Here is a 22,315-nt window from a genome sequence, read left to right as displayed (position 1 = left end):
GGAAGGAAGGAAGGGAGGGAGGGAGGGATTAGAACTGAATCAGAGAGATCCCTGTTTTCTTCTGACTCGCAGAGATGTCACAGGAGGGAGACAGGGGGGATGTGGTCAGATGAAAACCCCCTCACCCTCACCCCCCCACCCCACGCAAACATTTAATGCTCCTCTGTGCCCTGTGAGCTGCCCTTCAAGGGTGTCGGGTGGGGTATTCCTCACCCGCTGCCACGGCGGCCTCTGCTGACCAAACGCATTCGCCCTCTTGCTGGCCCCGGGAGAAACCCTCCTCCGGGAACAGGGCTCTTCCTCTCTGGGGACCGTGACCCTGGGGGTCCGGGCCTCCCGGCCTTGGAAAAGGCCCCCACCTAGGGGGGAGGGAGAGGGCAGGCCACCCACGCCGGGCAGCCTCACCCATCAGGCCTCGGCGAGTCCCCAGGGGCCGCGAACGAGGCGCTCGCAGCCGGGGCCTGGGGCAGCAGCAGCACCTTCACCTGCGAACCCGTTAGAAATGCGAAGCTCCCTGGGCGGCCCCAGCCCGCCGTGCCGAGCCCCGCGCAGGTGGGAGGGGCGGAGCTTCAGCGGCCGCAGGTGCGCGGGGCAGCCGGCGGGAAGGGCTGGGGAGCAGACTGCGGCAGGAGGGCCCCTCCTTTAAGGCTGGGGAGGCGCCCCTGCCGCGCCCCGCGGGCCTCCTGACAGCCGACCCGACGCGGCCCCTTTCCAGCCCCGGCGACCTCGGCGCCCAGCGCCCCGCCTCCCGCCGGCCAGGGGCTCGGGATCGGGGGGAGGGGGGATGCGGGGCGAGCGGGGCTGGGGGCCCGGCTCTGCTCACCGCGGACGCCCCTCCCGCACAGCCGCCGCGCCCCCCGCGCCCCGCGCGCCCCCCGCGCCCCCCGCGCCCCGCGCCATGAACCTCAGCAGCAGCAGCAGCGCTGCCGAGAAGGCGCCCGCAGCCGTGCTCTGGGGTGAGCGAGGGCCCGGCTGCTCCCGAGCGGGGTGGGGGAGCGGGGCGGGGAGCCGGGGAGCCCCCTCCCCCTGAGCCGGCCCCCTCGCTCCTCTCCCTTCTCAGGCTGTGAGCTCAACCAGGAGAAGCGGACCTGGACGGTCAAACCCCAGAAGGAGGGCAAGCAGGACTCGAAGCTGTTGCTCTGTACGGTGGGTGCCGCGCACCCCCCCCCCCGCCCCCGGGAAGGGCGGCCGCCTGCAGCCCGAGGGGCCTGCACAGCTGCGGGGGCGGGGGGAGGCGGACTCTCGGGGACCAGACCGCTCCGGTGGTGAGGGGGCCTGTCTTCAACCGCCCTCAGATTTGCTTGGGGGAGAAAGCCAAAGAAGAGATGAACCTGGTGGAAATCCTGCCCCCGGCCAGCCCGGACGACAAACAGGCCAAGCCCATCACCATCGCCTCGCTCCAGGCCTCCGTGCTACCCATGGTGAGCCTCTCCCCGCCGGCTTCGGGAGACTGCCCGCCCTGGGCACCTGCTCAGGCCTCACCCCCGGGGAGCGGATGGGCAGGCCCAGAGAGGGGGTGCAGGCCTCCTGCAGGGGGGCAGCGCTGCCAGAGAGGCCCTGTAGCCCATGACCGAGAGCCCTGGGTTTGGAGGCAGAGAGCCCCACTTCCATCCCAGCCCACCCTTTCCTAGCTGCGTGACCTTGGGCAGGTCCACCGCTCTTCAGAATCACCTTTTTTTTTTTTTAAAGTTTTTGATGCTGCTGAGAGGACACTGTTGATGACTTCCATACTGATTGTCCATCCAGAAACTCTCTTATTTCTAATAATTTATCATGAGTTCTCTTTGCAAATCATCATTGTTAATGGCATTTTTGTGTGTCTTTTTTAATCTGACTATGCTGCCTAGGGTCTCCAGTATAATATCGGGTAAGATTATAACGGTAAATGTCCTTGTTTCATTCTTGGTGTGTGTATGTGTGTGTGTGTGTGTGTGTGTGTGTGTGTATACACACATATATATCGTGTGTATATATATATCTTGATATATATATCATGTATATTTTTATAGCTTATTTATTTGAGAGTGTGTGTGAGCATGGTGGGGAGGGGCAGAGGGAGAGGAAGAAAAAATCTTAAGCAGACTTGGAGCTGGTGCAGGGCTGACCCTGAGATCATGACCTGAGCTGAAACCAAAAGTCTGCTGCCTAACTGAGCCACGCAGGTGCCACTCTATGTATATTTTGAAAGGAATGCTTCTAATGTTTCTCCACCATGTTTCTCCACATGTTTGGTAAGCCTAGTCCTGCTCTGCCTTTTAAAACTGGGATTTCTTCATTTTAATCGTAAATGGTTATCAAATGCTTTTCTATTCAGGTCACCATAAGCTCTTTTTTCTTTAACCTGTTAATGTGGTAAGTTATATTAATAGAATACTATTCAACCAACTTTGCATTCCTGACAAACACTACTTGATCATACTATAAATTTCTACATTTGCTTTGCTAATATATTAAAACTTATATTTAAAAAAAAACCTTATATACTCAGGAGTTTATAGGCCAACCACACTTATCTTATTTGAGTGTCAAGCGATACTAGCCTCTCGAACTAGGGGATGTAGTGTTCTCTCCTTCTATGTGGTGGAACAGTGAATGTGAGACCAATGTCCTCTGTCCCTAATCCGGGAGGTTTATCTGTAAAACTGCCCTCAAACCCTTTTTTCCCTTCTATCTATGAGATTTCCCTAGACCATTCCTTGCCAGGGTTTTAAAGACCATTTATGCAAATGAACACTCTGGTATTTATTTCTGCCACTCTCTTTCATGCTCCAAATCCTCTGTCCAACTCAATATATTTAATAGCTATCTAGGAGAGAACCCATACTTAACAAATCTAAATCCAAACTCTTGATTGTTATCTATAATCTCTTCCCCCACCCCCAAACCTGATCCTCTCCCAGGATATAATTGCTCTTCCAGTTAATCAGGACAAAAACTTCCTTCTCAAACACTGCATATCACCAGCAAATCCTGTTGGCTCTACCTTGAGAGTATACACCAGTCTGACCACCTCTCACCACCTCCCTTCTATACCCTGGTCTGGATGACCATTACCTCTTGCTCAATTTTATTGCAGGGCCTCCTATCTGGTCTACCTACCTCAACCCTTGGTTCCTTATAGTCTGTCTATTCCAGGGTTCGACAAACTGCAGGATTAAACCCAGCCCAATGCCTATTTTTGTAAATAAAGTATTATTGAAACACAGCCACACTCTTATGCCTGCTATTTTCCCTTGGTAACAGCAGAACTGAGTCATCTCCACAGAGACCGTATGGTTCATAAGCCTTAAATATGTATCAAATACAGAAAAAATTTCCCCAACCCCTGGTCTATTCTATGCACAGCTGCCAGAAGGATCCCTGTATTGTTTATTGTTTTGTTTTGTTTTTTAGCATTTAAGTGATCTCTACACCCAATGTGGGGCTCAAACTAAGACCTCAAGATCAAGAGTTATATATTCTTCGGACTGAACCGGCCAGGTACCCCTAGAAGGATCCTTTTAAAAGTCAGACCATGTTGCTTCTCTGCTAGAACAGTTAGGTCAGTGGTTTCCCATTTCACTTAGGATGAAATCCAAGATCATTTATGTTCTAGCCCGCAAAAACCTCTCTCAATTCCAACCTCTGCTACTCTCTGCTCCCTAACCCTATTCAAACCACGCTGGCTTCCTTGCCTGTGCCTTGGAAATTCCAAACATACCCCCTCCTAGGAGTCTTGCATTTACTGTTCCCGTGCTAAGGACACACTTGCCTCCCACTTCAGTTCAACTTTATTCATATGTCCTCTCACTGAAGAAGTCTTCCCTGACTACAGACAGCACCCCCTCTTCCTATCCTTCCATAATCACTTTTCCTCCCCATGGGACCCGTCACTGGCTCAGTCTTCATATGTGCCTTGTCTTTCTCCCCAGCCAGGATATAAACTCTAAGACAGCAAAGACCGCCTATTTATTTATTGCTTTTGCCACACTACCTATGTAATAGTGTCTGGTATATTGGAGAAACTCAACATACAATTAGTGAATACAGAAGTGAACAAACCATATGTGACTGGTTTGATTTTATTTTTTATTTTTTGGTTTGATTTTAAACTATCGTCATTTCATAGTTTTAGGTCTCAATGTTTCCCTTTCTTTGAGTCAGTTCTTGGATCTGCTCTTTTGAGGTATAATTTATATATAATAAGATTCACCAATGCTAAGTATACCCCCTGATGCATTTGACAGATGTATGTAATTGTGTAGCTGCCATGACAATCAAGGTAGAGAAAATTTCCATTCCCCCCCCCAAAAAAATTTCCTTATGCCTCTTTGCAGTCAGCCCTTTCCCCCTTCCACTGTCTCTGGCAACCAATGATCTACTACTTTCTGTCTCTATAGTTTCTAGAATTTCATTTCAACGGAATCACACAATGCGTAGTCTCTCGTACCCAGCTTTTTTCACTTAGCGTAACGCTTTTGAACTTCATCCATGCTGTTGGTGAAAGAATCACATGCTCCTTTTTTATATCTGAGTGATAATCTGTTCTACAGATACATATATACGTCGAGATTTATTCATTCACTTGTTAATGGATATTTGGGTAGTTTCTAGTTTTATACTACCATGAATAAAGACTGCTATGAGCATTTGAGTGTATTTGTAACCACATATGTATGTTTTCATTCCTCTGAAATTGAGTTAATTTCATTCCTCTGAATTGAGTAAATACCTAGCAGTAGAATTACAGGATCATACAGTCAGCCTATATTAAACTTTATTCCGCCTTCCCATCCTCTTGCATATGTTCGACTTTATACAAAACTGCCAAGCTATTTTCCAAATTACTATACCATTTTGCATTCCTACCAGCAACGTATGAAAATTCCGGTTGTTTCACATCCTTACCAACACTTTGCATTGTCAGTCTTAATTTTAGCCATTCCTGTGTGTGTGTGTGTGTGTGTGTGTGTGTGTGTGTGTATTGGCATCTCATTGTGGTTATTATTTACATTACTTCTTAGGGGTTTTTTGACTAAAAAAACCCTCTTTTGCAAAAAGCCTGTTTAGATATATTTCTTATTTTAAAATTGAGTTATTCTTATTAAGCTGTGGAAGTTCTTTATATACTTTGGATACAAGTCTTTTATCAAAACTATTTCAGGGGCGGCTGAGTGGCTTAGTCAGTTAAGGATCTGCCTTCAGCTCAGGTCAGGATCTCAGAGTCCTGGGATTGAGCCCCAGGGAGTCGTCTTCTCCCTCTATCCCTTCCCCCACTTGTGCTCTCTTCTCTCTCTCAAATAAAATCTTTAAAAATGTATTTATTTCATATATTTTCTCCTAGTACATGGCTTGCTTTTGCATTTCATAATCATTTTTTTGAGGGCCACAAGTTTTTAATTTTTATGAAGTCTAATTTAACATTTTTTTCCTCTTTTTTTTAAAAGATTTTATTTAGGGACATCTGGGGGGCTCAGTGGTTGAGCGTCTGCCTTTGACTCACGTCATGATCCTGGGGTCCTGGGATCAAGTCCCACATCGGGCTCCCCACAGGGCACATGCTTCTCCCTCTATCTATGTTTCTGCCTCTCTCTCTGTGTCTCTCATGAATAAATAAATAAAATCTTTTCCAAAAAAAAAAAAAAGATTTTAAGAGAGAGAGCGAGTGTGCACGTGTGCAAGTGCATGAGTGGGGAGAGGGAGAAGCAGACTCTACTGAGCAGGGAGCCTGCTGTGGGGCTGGATCCCAGGACCCTGAGATCATGACCTGAGCCAAAGGCAAAGAAAGGCTTAACTGGCTAAGTCACCCAGCCCCTGAAATTTTTTTCTCATATGGTTCGTGTGTGTGTGTGTGTGTGTGTGTGTGTGTGTGTGTGTGTCCTGAGAAATCATTGCCTAAACTAAGGTCAAAAATGTTTTTTCCTAAATTTTCTTCTAGGAGTACTATTGTTTAACTCTTAGAGTCAATGATCCATTTCTTTCTTTTCTTTCTTTCTTGATTTTATTTATTCATGAGAGACAGAGAGAGGCAGAGACCTAGGCAGAGGGAGAAGCAGGCTCCCCTCTGGGAGCCCAATGTGGGACTTGATCCCAGGACTCCAGGATCACGACCTGAGCCAAGCTCAACCACTGAGCCACCCAGGTGCCCGCAATGATCCATTTCAAGATAATATTTTTTGCCTGATCTAAAGTAAGGATAGAGAAACAAGTTTAGCAAGTCAATATCCAGTGCTTTAGCACCACATTTTTTTTTTTTTTAAAGACTGTCCTTTCACTATACAATTTTGTTGGGATTTTGGTACAAATCAGTTGCCCGCCTATGTATGCATATATTTCTATATTCTGTTCCACTGGTTTACTTTTTGCCTTTACTCTTATAACAGAGTGACTTAATTATTGTAGTTTTATAGTAAGTCTTAAAATTAGTGTGAGTCTTCCAACTTTGTAGTTCTTTTCCAAAATTGTGTTGGCAATGCTAGGTCCTGAGCATTTCCATAGAAATTTCAAAGTAGGTTTTCTTTACAAGTCAGTCTGTTGAGATTTTGAATGAGGTTGTATTGAGTCTATGGACTCCTTTGAGAGGAATTGGCATCTTAGCATTTTTGAGTCACTAATAACTGAACATATGTTTCTCTATTTGTTTATGTCTTTTACTTTTCATTCTAAGGTATGTCTTTAACTTTCCTATTATTTTGTAGATTTCAGGGAACTGGTCATGTACATACTTTGTAAAATCACCCCAACATTTGGGGTGCTATTGAAGACAGCATTAATGCATTTATTGAAAGATAATTCATGTGCCATAAGCTTCACCTGTGAAGGTCGACAATCAGATAGTTTTTAGTAAATTAAGGGTGGTGTAACCATCACAATCTAAGTTTAGAACGTTCTTGTCACCCCAAAAAGTAACCCCATACCTACTAGCAGTCACTCCCTACCCCCTACCCCTGCAGCACTAGGCCACCATTAATCTGTTTTCTGTCCCTCTAGATTGGCCTGTTCTGAGCAGTTCATATAAATGGAATCATAAAACATATGGTCTTTTGTGACTGCTTCTTTCACATAGCATAATGTTTTTAAGATTCATCTATGCTATAGCACACAACAGTACTTTCTTCTTATTGCCAAGTGATATCCATTGTATGAGCCACATTTCATTTATCCACTCAGCAGTTGATGGACATTTGTTTTATTTCTACCTTTTGGCTATTATGAATGCTGTTGTGAACATTCATGCACAAATTTCTGTATAACCTATGTTTTCATTGCTCTTGATCATGTACCTGGGAGTACAATTATTAGGTCACATGGTAGCTTTCCGTATATAACATTTTGAGCAACTGCCAGATTGTTTTCCAAAGCAGTCTCACCATTTTACAATCCTAACAGTGTGTGAGGATTCCGATTTTCCCACATCCTTTAAATACTTGTTATTGTCTGTAATTTTGATTAGTCGTTTTATTGGGTGTGAACTGGCAGTTCAATGTGGTTAATTTTTTTAAAAGATAATTATTTATTTATTTATTTATTTGTTTATTATTTATTTATTTGAGAGAGAGAGAGAGAGAGAGAGAGCAGGGGGAGGACCAGAGGGAGGACAAGCAGACTCCACCCTGAGCAGGGAGCCTGATGCAGGGCTGGATCCCAGGACCCCAGATCATGACCTGAGCTGAAATCGAGAGTCAAACACTTAACCAACTGCAGCACCCAGGTGCCCCCAATGTGGTTTTGATTTGCTTTGCCTAATGACTCTTTTGATTGGTCATTTGTGTATCTTTTTCAGAGTATTGTCTCCTTAGGGGTTTATTCATTTTTTTTAATTGTGTTTGAGTTTGATATTTTAATATTGGTCTTTAAATCATAGTTTTTTTATATACTCTCCATACAAGCCTCTTATCAGACGATTTACAAATATTTTCTCCCATTTTCTGAGTTGTCTTCTCACTTTCTTGATGATGTCACTTGAAGCACAAAAGTTTTTAATTTTGATATAGTTCTATCTATATGTTTTGTTGCCTCTACTTCTGGTGTTGAATCTAAGAAACTGTCACCTAATCAAGGGTCATGAAAATTTGATTCAATATTTTCTTCGGGGAGTTTTATAGTTTTAATTCTTATCATTAAGTCTCTGGGCCATTTTGAGTTGTTTTTGTATATAGTATAAAGTATACAAATGGTCGGCTGACTGGTTGGCTCAGTTAAGCATCTGACTTCGGCTCAGGTCTTGGTCTCAGGATCCTGGGATCAAGCCCTGGGTTGGGCTCCCTGTTCAGCAGTGAGTCAGTTTCTCCCTCTCCCTCTGCCCCTACCCCTTCCCCTCCAATAGTGCTCACATCGTTGCTTGTTCTCTCTCAAATAAATTTTTTAAACGTTTAAAAATGAATAAATAAAACCTTTTTTTAAAAAAAGGAAGTACCCAAATGACATTTTAAATTTTCATTTTATCATTGTTCAGCAATAGTATAGTTATATAATTGTTTTTTGTCTTATCTGACCTTGCTAAACTTGCATATAAGTCCTAGCAGCTTTTTGTTGATTCTTTAGAATTTGTTATGGATTTATTCATGTCATCTGTAAATAAAGTCAGTTTAACTTCCTGCATTTCTTTTTCTTGCCTTCCCTCACTGATGAGGACTTCGAGTATAATGTTGAATAAAAGTGGTAACAGCAGGTCTATCCTTGCCTTCTTCCAGCCTTTTACCATTAAGACAGATGAAGGATTTTTATAGATGTCCTATATGAGGATGAGGATGTTGCCTTCTAATTCTAATTCCCTGAGCTATTTTATCATGAATGGATGTCAAGTTTTGTCCAAGAATTCTTTTCTACATCTATTGAGGTTATTTTTTTCCTTTACCCTGTTATGTGGCAAATTACATGTATTGATTTTTCAATTTTTATTTATTTTCATTTTAGTTTAGTTTTTTTTTTTTATTTTAAGTATGCTCTATGCCTAACATGGGGCTTGCACTCACAATCTATCGATAAGTAAAAAGATAATACATCATGACCGAATGAGATTTATCCCAAGAAGTTAGGTACAGTTTTATGTATTGCTGAGTTCCATTTGCTAATATTTTGTTACAGATATTTGTGTTGGGGTGCCTGGCTGGCTCAGTCAGTAGAGCATGTGACTCTTGATCTCAGAGTTGTTAGTTCAAGCCCTGTGTTGGGTTTAGAGATTGCTTAAAATCTTTGAAAAAAATATTTGTGTCTATATTTATGAGCAACATTGGACTGTAATTTTCTTGTCATTTTTTGTTTCTGTCTGATTTTAGTATTAGGGAATACCGGCCCCATAAAACGAGAAGGAGGATATCCTCTTCTGTTGTTTTTTTTAAAGATTTTATTTATTTATTCATGAGAGACACACAGGGGCAGAGACATAGGTGGAAGGAGAAGCAGGCTCCCCACAAGGAGCCTGATATGGGACTCGATCCTGGATCCCGGGATCATGCCCTGAGTCGAAGGCAGAGACACTCAACTGCTAAGCCACCCAGGCGTCCCCCTCTTCTGTTTTCTTAAACCATTCATGTAACTTTGGTATTATTTTTTTCTAAAATGTTTTGGTAGAACTCATGTGAAGCAAGCTGGTTAAAACTACAAGTTAAATTTCTTTACTAGAGCTAGACAATTTGGTTTTTTTTTTTTCTTAAGAGAGCTTTATGTCTTTCAAGCAAATTTTCCATTTTGTCCAAGCTGTCAAATTCATTGGCATAGTTGTCCATAATATTCCCTTCCTCTTCCGTAAAGTTCGTAGTAGACTCTATTCTTTTGTTTTAAATATTAGTAATTTGTGCCTTCTCTCCCTTTTCATTGTACAGTCTGCTTACAGGTTTAATATTTTTATCCATCTTTTCAGGAACCTGCTTTCAATCTCACCTTTTCTTTATTGTTTATTCACTTTTGTATTTTATTGATCTCTGTTCTTTCCTTTCTTATATCTGGGTTTTTTTTTTAAGATTTTATTTATTTATTCATTAGAGACACACAGAAGCAGAGACACAGGCAGAGGGAGAAGCAGGCTCCATGCAGGAAGCCCGATGCGGGACTCAATCCCGGGTCTCCAGGATCATGCCCTGGGCCAAAGGCAGGCACTAAACCGCTGCGCCACCCAGGGATCCCCTTCTGGGTTTTATTTAAGATTTTATTTATTTATTCATGAGAGACAGAGAGAGGCAAAGACATAGGCAGAGGGAGAAGCAGTCTCCCTACAGGGAGCCCAATGTGGGACTCGATCCCAGGACCCCTGGATCATGATCCCGAGCAAGCGCTCAACCACTGAGCCACCCAGTACCCCGATTTGGGTTTTAATTTCCTCTTTTTCTAGTTTTTCAAGGCAGAATCTTACATTATTGATTTTTTTTTTTAGGCCTTTATTCTTTTTCTGGTACAACCATTTCATGCTCTGATTTCCTTCTAAGCACCTTTCTGACTTCATCCCACAAATGTTGATAAGTACAGTTTTCATTTTCATTTCATTTAAATTATTTCATAGTTTTCTTCTTTAGCCGCTGGGGTGTTTAGAAATATGTATGCTTTTAAATTGCCAAATAGGAATCTTTAAAGATTCTTTTATTGATTTCTAGTTTGTCTCCTTGTGGTCTGGAAAATATTCAATCCTGTGTTAATATTTTACTCACGATCTTGAGGTCAAGACCTGAGCTAAGATCAAGAGTAAAATGTTTAACTGACTGAGCCACCCAGATGCCCCTTAAGTTTTATTTATTTTAATAACCTTTACACCCAACATGAGGCTTGAAATCACGACCCTGAGATCAAGAGTCACAGACTCTTCTGACTGAGCCACCCAGGTGCCTCTAATAGTCTATATTCTAAAGAGAATAGAAATTAGAATAAAATGTTGTTATATTTACCATTTCTGCTACTCTTCATTCCTTTGTGTAGAACTCTAGGTTGACTTTTTTTCTCTTCAACACTTAAGAACATTGCTCCATTACCTTCTAGCTTGCTTAATTTGGAGAAGTCTACTAGTATCCTTGTCTTCATTCCTCTGTATGTAATGTCCTTTTTCCCCCTCTGGCTGCATTAAGATTTTATCCTTAACACTGGTTTTGAGCAATTTATAAAATGCCTTGAGGTTCATTGTTTTCATCAAATTTGGAAATTTTTGGCCATTATTTATGCAAACATTTTTTTTTCTGTTCTCCACTTCTCTCCATTGGAGAGTCCAATTACAGCTTATTGTGTTCAGACCTACATATTTTGTCTCCCTAATCTATCAACTTCCAAAATAAATGTGTTAAAATTCCCTATTATGATTGTGGATTTTCAGTGGATTCCCCTTATAATTTTATTGTTTACTTTGTATTTATTTTTCAATTGAAAAATTTTTTCAATAATTGTAGATTTACATATAGCTGTAAGAAATAATAGAGAGAGGGATGCCTGGATGGCTCAGTGGTTGAGTGCCTGCCTTCGGCTCAGGGCATGGTCCCGGAATCCCAGGATTGAGTCCCACATCGGGCTCCTTGCCTGGAGCCTGCTTCTACCCTCTGCCTATGTTTCTGCCTCTTTCTCAGTGCCTCTCACGAATAAATAAATACAATCTTTAAAAAAAAAAAAAAGAAAGAAATAGATCCCTGTATATTTGCCCAGTTTTCCCCAAGTAACATTTTGTAAAACTGTAACATTGTTGCAGTATATGACATTCAATGTAATATAGCATCAAAACGAGGATATTGACATTGATACAATCAGGCCATCTTGTTCAATACAATTTCATCACCTAAATTCATATATTTAGCACCACTGTGGGAAACAACAGAGATCCCTCATATCTCCCTTTTATAACCACACCCACCTCCCTTCTGGGTCCTGTTCTATCCCTAACCCCTGGCAACTACCATCTAGAAATAGTAACTTTGTTCTGAAACTTTGTTCTAGAAATAGTATCATACATATGGAACTTTTTTGGAACAGGCTTTTTTTTTTTCCAGTGTAATCTGGAGTTTCATCCAAATTGTTGTGTATATTCTTTTTTTTTTTTTTTAGGATCTTATTTATTTATTTATTTATTTATTTATTTATTTATTTTTGAAAGAGAGCATGAGTAGGGGAGGGGGGTAGAGGGAGAAGCAAACTCCCAGCTGAGCAGGGAGCCAGATGCGGGACTTGATCCCTGGACCCTGGGGTCATCACCCAAGCCAAAGTCAGAGCCTTAACCAACTGAGCCACCCAGGCATCCTGTGTATTCTTTTTTTTTTTAATTTATTTATTCATGAGAGATACAGAAAGAGAAGGAGGCAGAGACACAGGCAGAGGAAGAAGCAGGCTCCATGCACCGGGAGCCCGACGTGGGATTCGATCTCAGGTCTCCAGGATCACGCCCTGGGCCAAAGGCAGGCGCCAAACCGCTGCGCCACCCAGGGATCCCATGTGTATTCTTTTTATTGCTAAGTCTTATTCCATGTTATCACTGTACCACAGTTCAACCATTCATCCCTGGGAAAACTGAGCTGATTCTACTCTGGGGCTGTTATGAAAAAAGCTGCTATAAACATTTGTGTAGAAAATTTTATATAAGCATAAGTTTTCCTTTCTCTGGGATAAATTCCCAGGAGTACAATTGCTGGGTCATATGGTGGTTTCATGCTTTCTTTTTAAAATGCCCAACTGTTTTCTAAAGTGGCTGTACCATTTTACATTTCTACCAGTAATGCATGAGTGATTGCCTTTTTCTGCATCCTCACCAACCTTTAATGCTGTCACTATTTGGTTTTTAGCCATTCTAAAATGTGCGCAGTGACATCTCATAGTGCCTTTAAGTTTCATTTCCCTAGTGGCCAATGATGCCGATCATCTTGTCATGTGTCTATTTGCCATCTGTGTAGTCAGTAAAATGTCTGTTTATGTCTTTTGCCTGTTTTTTACTTGGGTTGTTTTGTGCCTGTTGGGTTTTGCTAATTCTTTATAGATTCTAAACACTAGTCATTTGTCAAACCTATGGTTTGTAAATATTTTCTCTCCAGTCAGTTCCTTGTCTTCTTATCCTTTTCCAATGAACCTTTATGGAACAAAAAATTTTAATTTTGATGAGGCCCATCTTATCAGTTTTCCTTTTATGATTTTTGGTTTTAAGCCTAAGAACTCTTTGACCGTTCCAGGACCACAAAGATTTTCTATGTTTTTTTTTTTTTTTTTTTTTCTGTCCAGAAGTCTTATTGTTTTATGTTTTACATTTAAATCCGTGATCTGGGGCAGCCCAGATGGCTAAGCGGTTAGCGCTGCCTTCAGCCCAGGGCGTGATCCTGGAGACCCGGGATCGAGTCCCACGTTGGGCTCCCTGCATGGAGCCTGCTTCTCCCTCTGCCTGTGTCTCTGCCCCTCTCTCTCTGTGTCTCTCATGGATGAATAAATTTTTAAAAGTCTTAAAAAAAATAAATCCATGATCTGTTTAGAGTTAATTGTTGTGTAAGTTGTGAGGTTTAGGTCAGATTTCACTTCTTTGCCTCTGGACATCCAGTTGCTCTGGCACCATTTGTTGAACAAGCTGTCCTCCCTCCCTTTAACTAATTGTGCACCTGCATCAAAAATCGGTTGCTCACGTTTGTGTGGATCTATTTCTAGGTATTCTGTTTTATTGATCTTTGTGTCTCTCCTTCCAATACTGTAGTCTTGATACTGCAGCTATATTCTTACGTTAGACTATGTCGTTGGTGCATATGATTTACACAATTATCTTTTTGATAAACTAACATTAGTTCTTTGTTCCTGAAATGCTTAGTGGATTAGAGCTTACATCATCTGTTATTAGTTTTCCAGTTTTCTCTTAATATTCATTTTCCTCTATTCTTTAGTAATGGAATTCATGACTTTTAGCGGGCCACAGGCTACTGAGAATAAGGCATGGCCATGAAGGTCTGGCCAGTGGAATGTAAGCAGAAGTGGTAAAGTATCCTTAAAGAGAGTTTTTATTTTTAAAGATTTTATTTATTTATTCATGAGAGACAGAGAGAGAGGCAGACATACAGGCAGAGGGAGAAGCAGGCTGTCTGCAGGAACCTGATGTGGTACTCAATCCCAGACCCTGGGATCATGCCCTGAGTCAAAGGCAGATGCGCAACCACTGAGCCATCCAGGCATGCCTTAAAGAGAGATCTTGTGATCATTTTTATCCTTTCCTCCTTGCTGCTAGCTGGAATATGGATGTGATGGGTACAATGTTTGCAGCCATCCTGGCCCAGAAGGTGGAAGGCCATGTATTAAAGATGGTGGAGGGGGATCCCTGGGTGGCGCAGCGGTTTAGCGCCTGCCTTTGGCCCAGGGCGCAATCCTGGAGTCCCGGGATCGAGTCCCACATCAGTCTCCCGGCATGGAGCCTGCTTCTCCCTCCTCCTGTGTCTCTGCTTCTCTCTCTCTCTCTCTGTCTATCATAAATAAAATTAAAATTTTTTTAAAAAAAGATGGTGGAGTAACACAATACAAAGAGCCTGGATCCCTGGTGATTGAAGAGCAGTATACCCACAGCTGACCATTTATCTCCAGATTTAGTTTATGTGACAAGGAAACGAGCTTCTATGTTGTATAAGCCCCTGGTATTGAGTTTTCTGCTGCTTGTTACCAAACCTAATCCTAACGAATACAACTAACTTCATTTTTGTAAGGACTCTGTTTTTTCCTTAGCAGTTTTAGGTATACAATAAAGTTGAGATGAAGGTACATACAAAGAGTTCCCATATGCCACCTACCCCCACGCATACACAGCCTCCTCCATTTCCAGCATCCCACACCAGATGGTACAACTAGCTTCATTTTTGTTTTAAATAGGTATGCTTGCAATCACAGAGACCCAACTACAGGGACTCAAAAACATTCAGGATTCATTTCTGTCTTGGATAGAAGATATACAGAGATAAAGTACAAGGCCGGTAAGCTGGCTCCATGGTCACCAAAGACTTGGTCTTCTCTTTCTCTTCTTGGTTCAAAACTTCCATCCTCAAGATTGTCCTAAAGTCCGAGAAGGCTGCTGTAGCTCCAGCTCTCACTTTTGCATTTAGAGTAATCAGCAAGAAGAAACAGGGGGAGACCAAAGGGACTTTACTAGGTTCTCTGTCTCCCTCTTCTAGAGTCTTCACACAAGCACCACCCACCAAATTCTGCCTACAACTCATTGGTCCAGAAATTAATAACACAGCCACAGCCAACTGTGTATCCCCCAGTACAGGAAACCGGGATGCAGTCTTCATGGGTGCAGTATTTGAATAATATCAGGGCATAGTTATTATGGAAAAAGGAAAGAATAGATATTGGATAAGCCATGAGAAGTTTCTGCCACACCTGGTACATATGCTTTCATATCTTTTCTTCAACATTTCTGTGTGCTTATATTTTAGGTATGTATCTTATAAGCAGTAAGTAGCTATGTTTTGTTTTAATCCATCTGGCCAATATAGTCTGCTTATGTTTACTGTGATACTAATATACTTGGATTTGTTTGTAACCTGTACTTTGTGCTTCTACATTCCTTGCTTTTTCATGTATTGTTTTTCTTTTTTCTCCTTTTTCTTTTAGTAGGTAAAGGTTTCTTTTCCCCTACTCTACTAGTTTGGAAGCTGTTGAATCTCCTTCTGATTTTTATTGGTTCTCCTTAATTTTTTAACAATCATGCATGATCAGTCTAAAATTAATATTTTATTCTTGCTGCCCAAACAATCCAGGGAGATTTTCCAGTTACCCTCTTCTTAACTTATATGTTGTTATCATGAAATGTCTTAGCTTCAGCTTGTTTTTCTTTTCTTTTTTTAAGATTTTATTTATTTATTGAGACACAGAGAGAGGCAGAGACACAGGTAGAGGGAGAAGCAGGCTCCATGCAGGGAACCCGACGTGGGACTTGATCCCAGACCTCCAGGACCGGGCTGTAGGCGGCGCTAAACGGCTGTGCCACCGGGGCTGCCCCAGCTTCAGCTTGTTTTAAACCCACTCCATACTTGTCATTAACTAGAATGATTTTATTTCACAGTAATGCTTACTTTTTCTTTGTTGACCAAGGTGCTTGCTCATCACTGCTGCTTGTATCCATTTCTTTTCTCTCCATGTAATTGTCCTCTTTTTAGAAAAACTTTATTTAAATTCAGTTTAGTTAACATATAGTGTATTATTAGTTTCAGAGGTAAAATTTAGTAATTCTTCAGTTGCATACAACACTCAGTGCTCATCACATCCTGTGCCCTCCTTCACCTAGTGCCCTCCTTCACCATCACATCCTGTGCCCCTGCCCATCACCTAGTTACCCATCCCCCACACACACCTCCCCTCCAGCAACTCTCAGTCTGTTCCCTAGAGTTAAGATTCTCTTATAGTTTGCCTCTCTCTCTGTTTTATCTTAATTTATTTTTCCTTCCCTTTCTCTATGTTCACCTGTTTTGTTTCTTAAATTCCACATGAGTGAAATCATATTGTATTTGTCTTTCTCTGTCTTATTTCACTCTAGTTCCATCCACATCATTGCAAATAGCAAGCTTCCATTGTTTTTGAGGACTGAGTAATATTCGTGTGTGTGTGTGTGTGTGTGTGTGTGTGTGTGTGTATAAATATCTTTATCCATTCATCTGTCTGTCGATGGACATCTGGGCTCTTTCCATCATTTGGCCATTGTGGACATTGTTGCTCTAAACATTGGGGTGCAACTGCCCCTTCAAATCGTATATTTGTATCCTTTGGATAAATACTTAGTAGAGTAATTGCTGGGTCATAGGATAGTTCTATTTTTAACTTTTTGAGGAAACTCCGTACTGTTTTCCAGAGTGGCTGTGTAATTGTCATCTTTTTGAGACTCCATTGAGTAGGTCTGGGAGGAGTGAACTTTTTTGGGCTTTGCCTGGAAATATCTTTATTTTACCCTCATTCCTTCATGGTAGTTTGGCTATGATAATTCCACGTACAGAGGTAGTTTCCCTCAGAACTTTGATGATTCTATTCTTCTAGCTTCTGATATTGCTGTGGAAACCCTCTGTCATCTGGTTATTGTCCCTTTTTGGGAAATCTGTCTTTCCCAAAGACAGATTTTAAGTTATTTTAAGATTAACTCTTTGTGGGCAGCCTGGGTGGTGCAGCGCTTTGCCGCCGCTGCAGCCTGGGGTGTGATACTAGAGACCCGGCATCGAGTCCCACGTCGGGCTCCCTGCATGAGCCTGCTTCTCCCTCTGCCTGTGTCTCTGCCTCTCTCTCTCTCTCTCTCTCTCTGTGTGTGTGTCTCTGTCTGTCTGTCTCTCTCTCTCTCTCTCTGAATAAATTTAAAAATCTAAAAAAAAAAAAAAGATTAACTCTTTGTCTTTGCTACCCTCCATTTCACAATGGGATGTTCAGGTGTACATTTATTTTTATTCATCTGTTCAGGACTTAGGTTTCCTGGACATGAGAATCTGTGTCCTTGATTGTTTCCAGAAGCTCTTGGTTATCACTTTGAATATTGACTCCATTGTTTCTCATCCCTTGCTGTGACTAGATGCATGTTGGATCTGCTCATTCTGTCCTCCATACCTCTCAGCTTCTCTCCCATATTTTGTCCATCTGTCTTCTGGGCTGCATACTGGGCAGCTTCTTCAAAGCGTGATCCCAATTCCCTGGCCTTTGCTTTAGCTGGTTTATTCAGCTTTCTAACCATCTGTTCAGTCTAGAAGCTGCATTTGGTTCTTTTTATTTCTCAAACTACCTATTCTTATGGTTCTGATTCCTACTTTTGTTTATTTGATTTTCATCAGCCTGATTTCATAATTGTTCAGGCTGTTATTCCTTTTACCTCACGTTCTTGCTTGTGCTGGTCTGGGGTCATTTTTGTCCCTTCTGCTCACTCTAGCAGGATTGTGTCTTGTCATTTTAGATGGGGAGTTGTCTTCAGGGTCTTGTTTTTTTTACCCTGAAAGAATACCATGGGAAGATAATTGACAGTGCCCCAAGAAAATAGTTTCATGTCGGTGTCTGTCCTTGGCCCCAGGAATGTCATCATCAGCTTGGGATTTTAGACCAGCTTCTTGACTGGGTAGTCCTCACCAAGTGAATTCAAACTTTGTGTGAGAGGTACAGCCATGGGCTTTTAAGTTCTCGCAGGTTTAGTTTCTCTTCTTTTATCACCCTTGCATTTCTTTGTTACCTTCCTTCATTGGGGTGGGGGGGGGGGATGCCTAGTAGGTTGCTTTGGAATTCTCTGGCTCCCTACCCTTACCCTGAACATGGAGCTTTTAAGTGAGGTGCAACCCTTGGAGGGTCCTAGCTTCCACACAACAGCTCCTGACAGTGCTCCTCTCTTGAGCCCGGGCCCTGCCCCCTGTCTCTGAGCGTGTGTCTAAACTCCAGGCCAGAGCTGTTTTCAGGGGCATTTCCTCCCAGCTGCTACAGCAACAGGCCTAGTGCATGGTGCCCTTCTTCCTGGATCATGGGACCACTTTCCTCTGTCTTACTTGTCAGCCATGCAATAAACACATTGGAGTGCATTCTATCCAGCATCTCTAAGTGTTGATGGCTGCAGTTTCAATTCTCGTTTATCTCCTTCCTGTATGAGCCCAAAATTCTAAATTAATCTCCCTAAGCTTCAGCTCCCTCCTCTGTAAAGTCATGGCACCTCCATTGCAGGATTGCTATGAAGGGTTAGGTGAATAAGGTAGGTGCTTAGCATTGGGCCTGGTACACAGTAGGAAGTCAATAAATAGGAGTATCATCATTGATACTCTAGGACATTTGGAAAGTTTGGAGAAGTATAAAGAAAAGAAATATCGTACCATCCACTGAAAATTATGGTCCACACTTAATAGAAGTCTAACTTTATTTGTATGTATATCCATGCACTACTCGTACTGTTCATATCACTTTGTGTCTGCTTTTCTCATTTGTTAGGTGTCTTATTCAGGTTGGTTGCTGTAACAAAATACCATAGACTAAGTGGCTTAAACAACAAACAATAAAAAAACATTTATTTTGTCACAGTTCTGGAGGCCGGAAGTCTGAGACCAGAGCGCCAGCATGGTTAGATTTTGCAGCTGGCTGGCGGCTCTATCTCTTCTCACTTGGCAGAGAGACACAGGGAACTCTCTGGTCTTTACAAGGGCACTAATCCCATCATGAGGGCCCAGCTCTCATGACCTCATCAAATCCTAATTACCTCTCAAAGGCCCCAGCTCCAGATATCCTCAGGCTGGAGGTTAGGGCTTCATCTAAGAACCTGGGGACACAATTCAGTCTGTGGCAATCAGACCTCACTAACAGCTGCGCCTCAGCTTGGAAGCCCGCCTGTGATCTATAATAACGGGGTTATCAGATTCACATTATTCTCCGACAGGATCCACCTCGACAGGAAGGGCCAGGGATAACCTCAGTGGTCCAGAGAACCTGTACAGTGTGTGTACTCGGGGTTTGGGAATACATTCTGAGTGTTTCCGCCAGAGACCTGCCCCCCCTCCCCTCCCTGCAGCTGCCGGGGCTGAGTGAGTCCATCTTCTCTTCTCTGTCCTTGTCCCTCCCTTCTTCCCTCCCCCTGCAGGTTGTCATGATGGGATTGGAGCTTTCTCTTCCAGTTACTTTCCAGCTCCGGGCTGGCTCTGGACCTGTGTTCCTCAGTGGCCAGGAATGTTACAGTAAGTGGGACCTTGGACCCGGGGAAGGTCTCAGAGTACAATGCCTAGCACAGGGCCAAGGAGGGAACAGGTACCCTAGAACTAGAGAGATTCTTGAATCATTAGTAAAAATCTCCAAAGGCAATATGATTGCCAGTAGTCTGGACTGGAAGTCCTCCTTTACCTTCCTGCTTCTATGGGCTGCAGTCCCCTTGCCTGTAACACGGGGGCAGGGCTATACTTGGTTTCATCTTCAAAGAACAGTTGTGAGGAATAAATAGGATATTCAGGAAAAAGCAGTTTGCATGATGCCTAGTACTAGCCCGCACTTAGAATGTTAGCTGCTGTGAGGGGCACCTACCTGGGTGGCTCAGTGGTGACCGTCTGCCTTTGGCTTGGGTTGTGATCCCAAGGTGTTGGGCTTCCCGCAGGGAGCCTGCTTCTCCCTCTGCCTGTGTCTCTACCTCTCTCTGTGTGTCTCTCATGAATAAATAAATAAAATCTTTTTAAAAAAATGTTAGCTGCCATGAAGCATGAAGCTGGAGGAGTAATATGGCTCCCAACAAACCACTGTGCTATTGACTCTTTCATACCCTTCTCTGTCCAATTGCGCCTCTTTCATCAGAGTACTGTCCTATCCCAAAACCCTGGCAGGCTCTACTTCCCTTTGGATGAGATCTGAATTCCTTGGCTACTGTTTTGGGTTCCTCCCTTTGCTGGCACATCCCATCCGCCCTCACCATCCTGACTCCTTCCCAGCCAGAGCCGCAGCTGGCCACTTCCCCTACCTTCGTCTGCACACCCCCAAGCTTTCTGGGGTTCTGGGCCCCTCAACCCCCTTACCCTTCATTTTGGCAGAGAAGTCAGAAAGGGTCCATAGGAGGCGGCAGGTGCTGGCTTCCCTGGGGCAGCTCTGAGAGCAAGACCCAGGGCGGACCAGGAGCTAGGCAGAGAGCTGTAGCTCCACGGCCCTGCCCCCTTTCCATGCCAGTAGACACTGCAGACGTATCCTGGGAGGAAGTGGAGGAAGACCCCGAGGAGGAGGAGGAAGAGGAGGAGGAAAGTCACAGTGATGAGGTTGATGATGACGACGATGACGACGATGATGTAGATGTGTCCCTAGAGGAGACCCCTGTTAAACAAGTCAAGAGGCTGGCGTCCCAGAAGCAGACAAGTGTTGCCAAGGTGAGGGAAGGGACCCCCAGAGGCTCCTCAGAAACCTGGGCCAGCCCTGCTGAGTGGAGTGTGCCTGAGTGTGTAAAGCCTGGACAGGACCGGCCAGGGGCGTCTGCTCAGCCCTGGGCCCACCCTAACCCCCTGACCCTCTAACCCTCCCAATAACGCTTGTGTTTGGTTCCCAGAAAAAAAGGATGGAAAAAGAAGAGGAGGCAGTGAGGTAACTCTTTCCATCTACTAACTTGGCTGACACCTTGTAGCGGGGGTGTATGGGGCTACAAAGAGCCTGGCGTGTGTGCACACGGGTATGAGTGCCCAGGTGTGCTTCCACTGCTGGCTGGCATGACCTTTTTTGAAAAGCATTAAAATATTCTTACCTTCTGCCCTAATTCCACTTATGGCACTTCCTTCCGAAGGATGCCGTCCAAAATAGGGGTAAAATGATATGCACTAAGAAACTTATCACTGCATTATTCAAGTAATGGTGAAAAATGGAAGTATTCTAAATATCTACCAATATAGTAGTTGATGGAGCCATGTCACATGTTCCCAATGGAATGGGACATAATGCCTATGAGAACATGGCATCCTGGAAAGTGCTTATAGAATTTTTTAAAAAACAGGATCTTAAGTCATTTTCATGTTGCTTCACATGTTTTTAGAAGAAAACAAAACAAAAAGCCCTCAAAGGAAACACACCAAAATGTTAGAACTGGTAGGAAGTAGAGAAAATAAGTAATTTAATCCCCATTTGCTGTATTTTGTGCAATGTAGTTAAACATTACTTTTGCCATGAAAAAGACTTATTTGTGATCAGTAAAAGAAAGCAGATGGAAGCCTGAGAAGAAAAGGACATCTTGTTTAAAACAAAGAGTGAAATTAATTAATTAATTAATTAATTAATTAATTAATTAAAACAGAGAGCGGTCCCGGGCAGGTGACAGGTGGGGAGGTGAATTCTGCAGCTTCCAGCTCCCCAGGCCACAACCCCCTGCTCTCAGCATGAGCATTAGGAGGGTCTGGGCTGCTGGGGTCCGGCTGAGCTCTCTCTCTTTCTCACCCTCATCCCCTGTCCCTGCCCCGCCCCACCCCCTTCCAGACCCAGGCTTAAAGACCAGAGTCCTGTGAAAAAGGTGAGTATCAGAAGAAGGGGGCCTGGTCCTGGGGCCCAGGGGGAAGGGAGAGTGGGACACTGGCGCCCTCCTTTCTATCCATAGGCCAAACCCACACTCAAACCTAAAAAGCCAGGATCCAAGAAATGAGGAGCCAGGAGTGGCCTGGCTGCAGCGACCCAGGGCGAGCTGGCTAGCTGTGACCCCAGGTCTCCCCCACCCAGCCTCTCTCCACCTGAGTCTGAATGGGATGGAGCTGCTGAGGCCAACACGAGAGGCCCTCGCCCCAACTCTCAAGTGTTCAGCGGGACCGGGAGCTCCAACCTCAGGGCCATTAATAAAGTTTGCTTTGCCAGGACCTTGTTTCTGCCATCTGTTCCCAGGGGCCGGCCCTCGTGCAGTCTGGCTGCAGCGAGCCCGCGTTCCCGGTAGAGGGCGGCCACGGGCCAGCACACCCCGACCTGGTGGCCCAGCCAG

The 22,315-nt window shown here is 43.6% G+C and overlaps 1 protein-coding gene across 3 annotated transcripts; it reads left to right on the top strand.

Annotated features, from left to right (window-relative positions):
- Positions 1–839: 839 nt before the first annotated feature.
- On the top strand, positions 840–22,197 carry NPM2 (nucleophosmin/nucleoplasmin 2). Of its 3 annotated transcripts, XM_025463188.3 has the most exons (8): positions 840–956; positions 1,061–1,146; positions 1,296–1,421; positions 19,478–19,571; positions 20,545–20,735; positions 20,912–20,946; positions 21,826–21,859; positions 21,944–22,197. In XM_025463188.3, the coding sequence occupies exons 1-8, from the start codon at positions 899–901 to the stop codon at positions 21,986–21,988; spliced, it is 669 nt and encodes a 222-aa protein (XP_025318973.1). In that variant the 5' UTR covers positions 840–898; the 3' UTR covers positions 21,989–22,197. The 3 variants fall into 3 exon arrangements, with proteins under 3 accessions (XP_025318973.1, XP_048956917.1, XP_025318974.1); XM_025463189.3 differs by lacking the exon at positions 20,912–20,946 and having other exon boundaries at positions 884–956; positions 20,542–20,735; XM_049100960.1 differs by lacking the exons at positions 21,826–21,859; positions 21,944–22,197 and having other exon boundaries at positions 20,542–20,735; positions 20,912–21,819.
- Positions 22,198–22,315: the final 118 nt, after the last annotated feature.

Source organism: Canis lupus, chromosome 25 (genome assembly GCF_003254725.2).
Source record: "Canis lupus dingo isolate Sandy chromosome 25, ASM325472v2, whole genome shotgun sequence".
NCBI classification, from domain to species: domain Eukaryota; kingdom Metazoa; phylum Chordata; class Mammalia; order Carnivora; family Canidae; genus Canis; species Canis lupus.
Note: the sequence above shows the minus strand (reverse complement) of the source record. Positions and strands in the feature narration are given on the sequence as shown.

Excerpts from the sequence above, each read along its gene's own strand:
- NPM2 (XM_025463188.3), top strand. The coding sequence starts at position 899 with ATGAACCTCAGCAGCAGCAGCAGCGCTGCCGAGAAGGCGCCCGCAGCC. Across the intron at positions 1,147-1,295 it reads CGAAGCTGTTGCTCTGTACG|ATTTGCTTGGGGGAGAAAGC; the intron begins GTGGGTGCCGCG and ends AACCGCCCTCAG. Across the intron at positions 21,860-21,943 it reads ACCAGAGTCCTGTGAAAAAG|GCCAAACCCACACTCAAACC; the intron begins GTGAGTATCAGA and ends TTCTATCCATAG.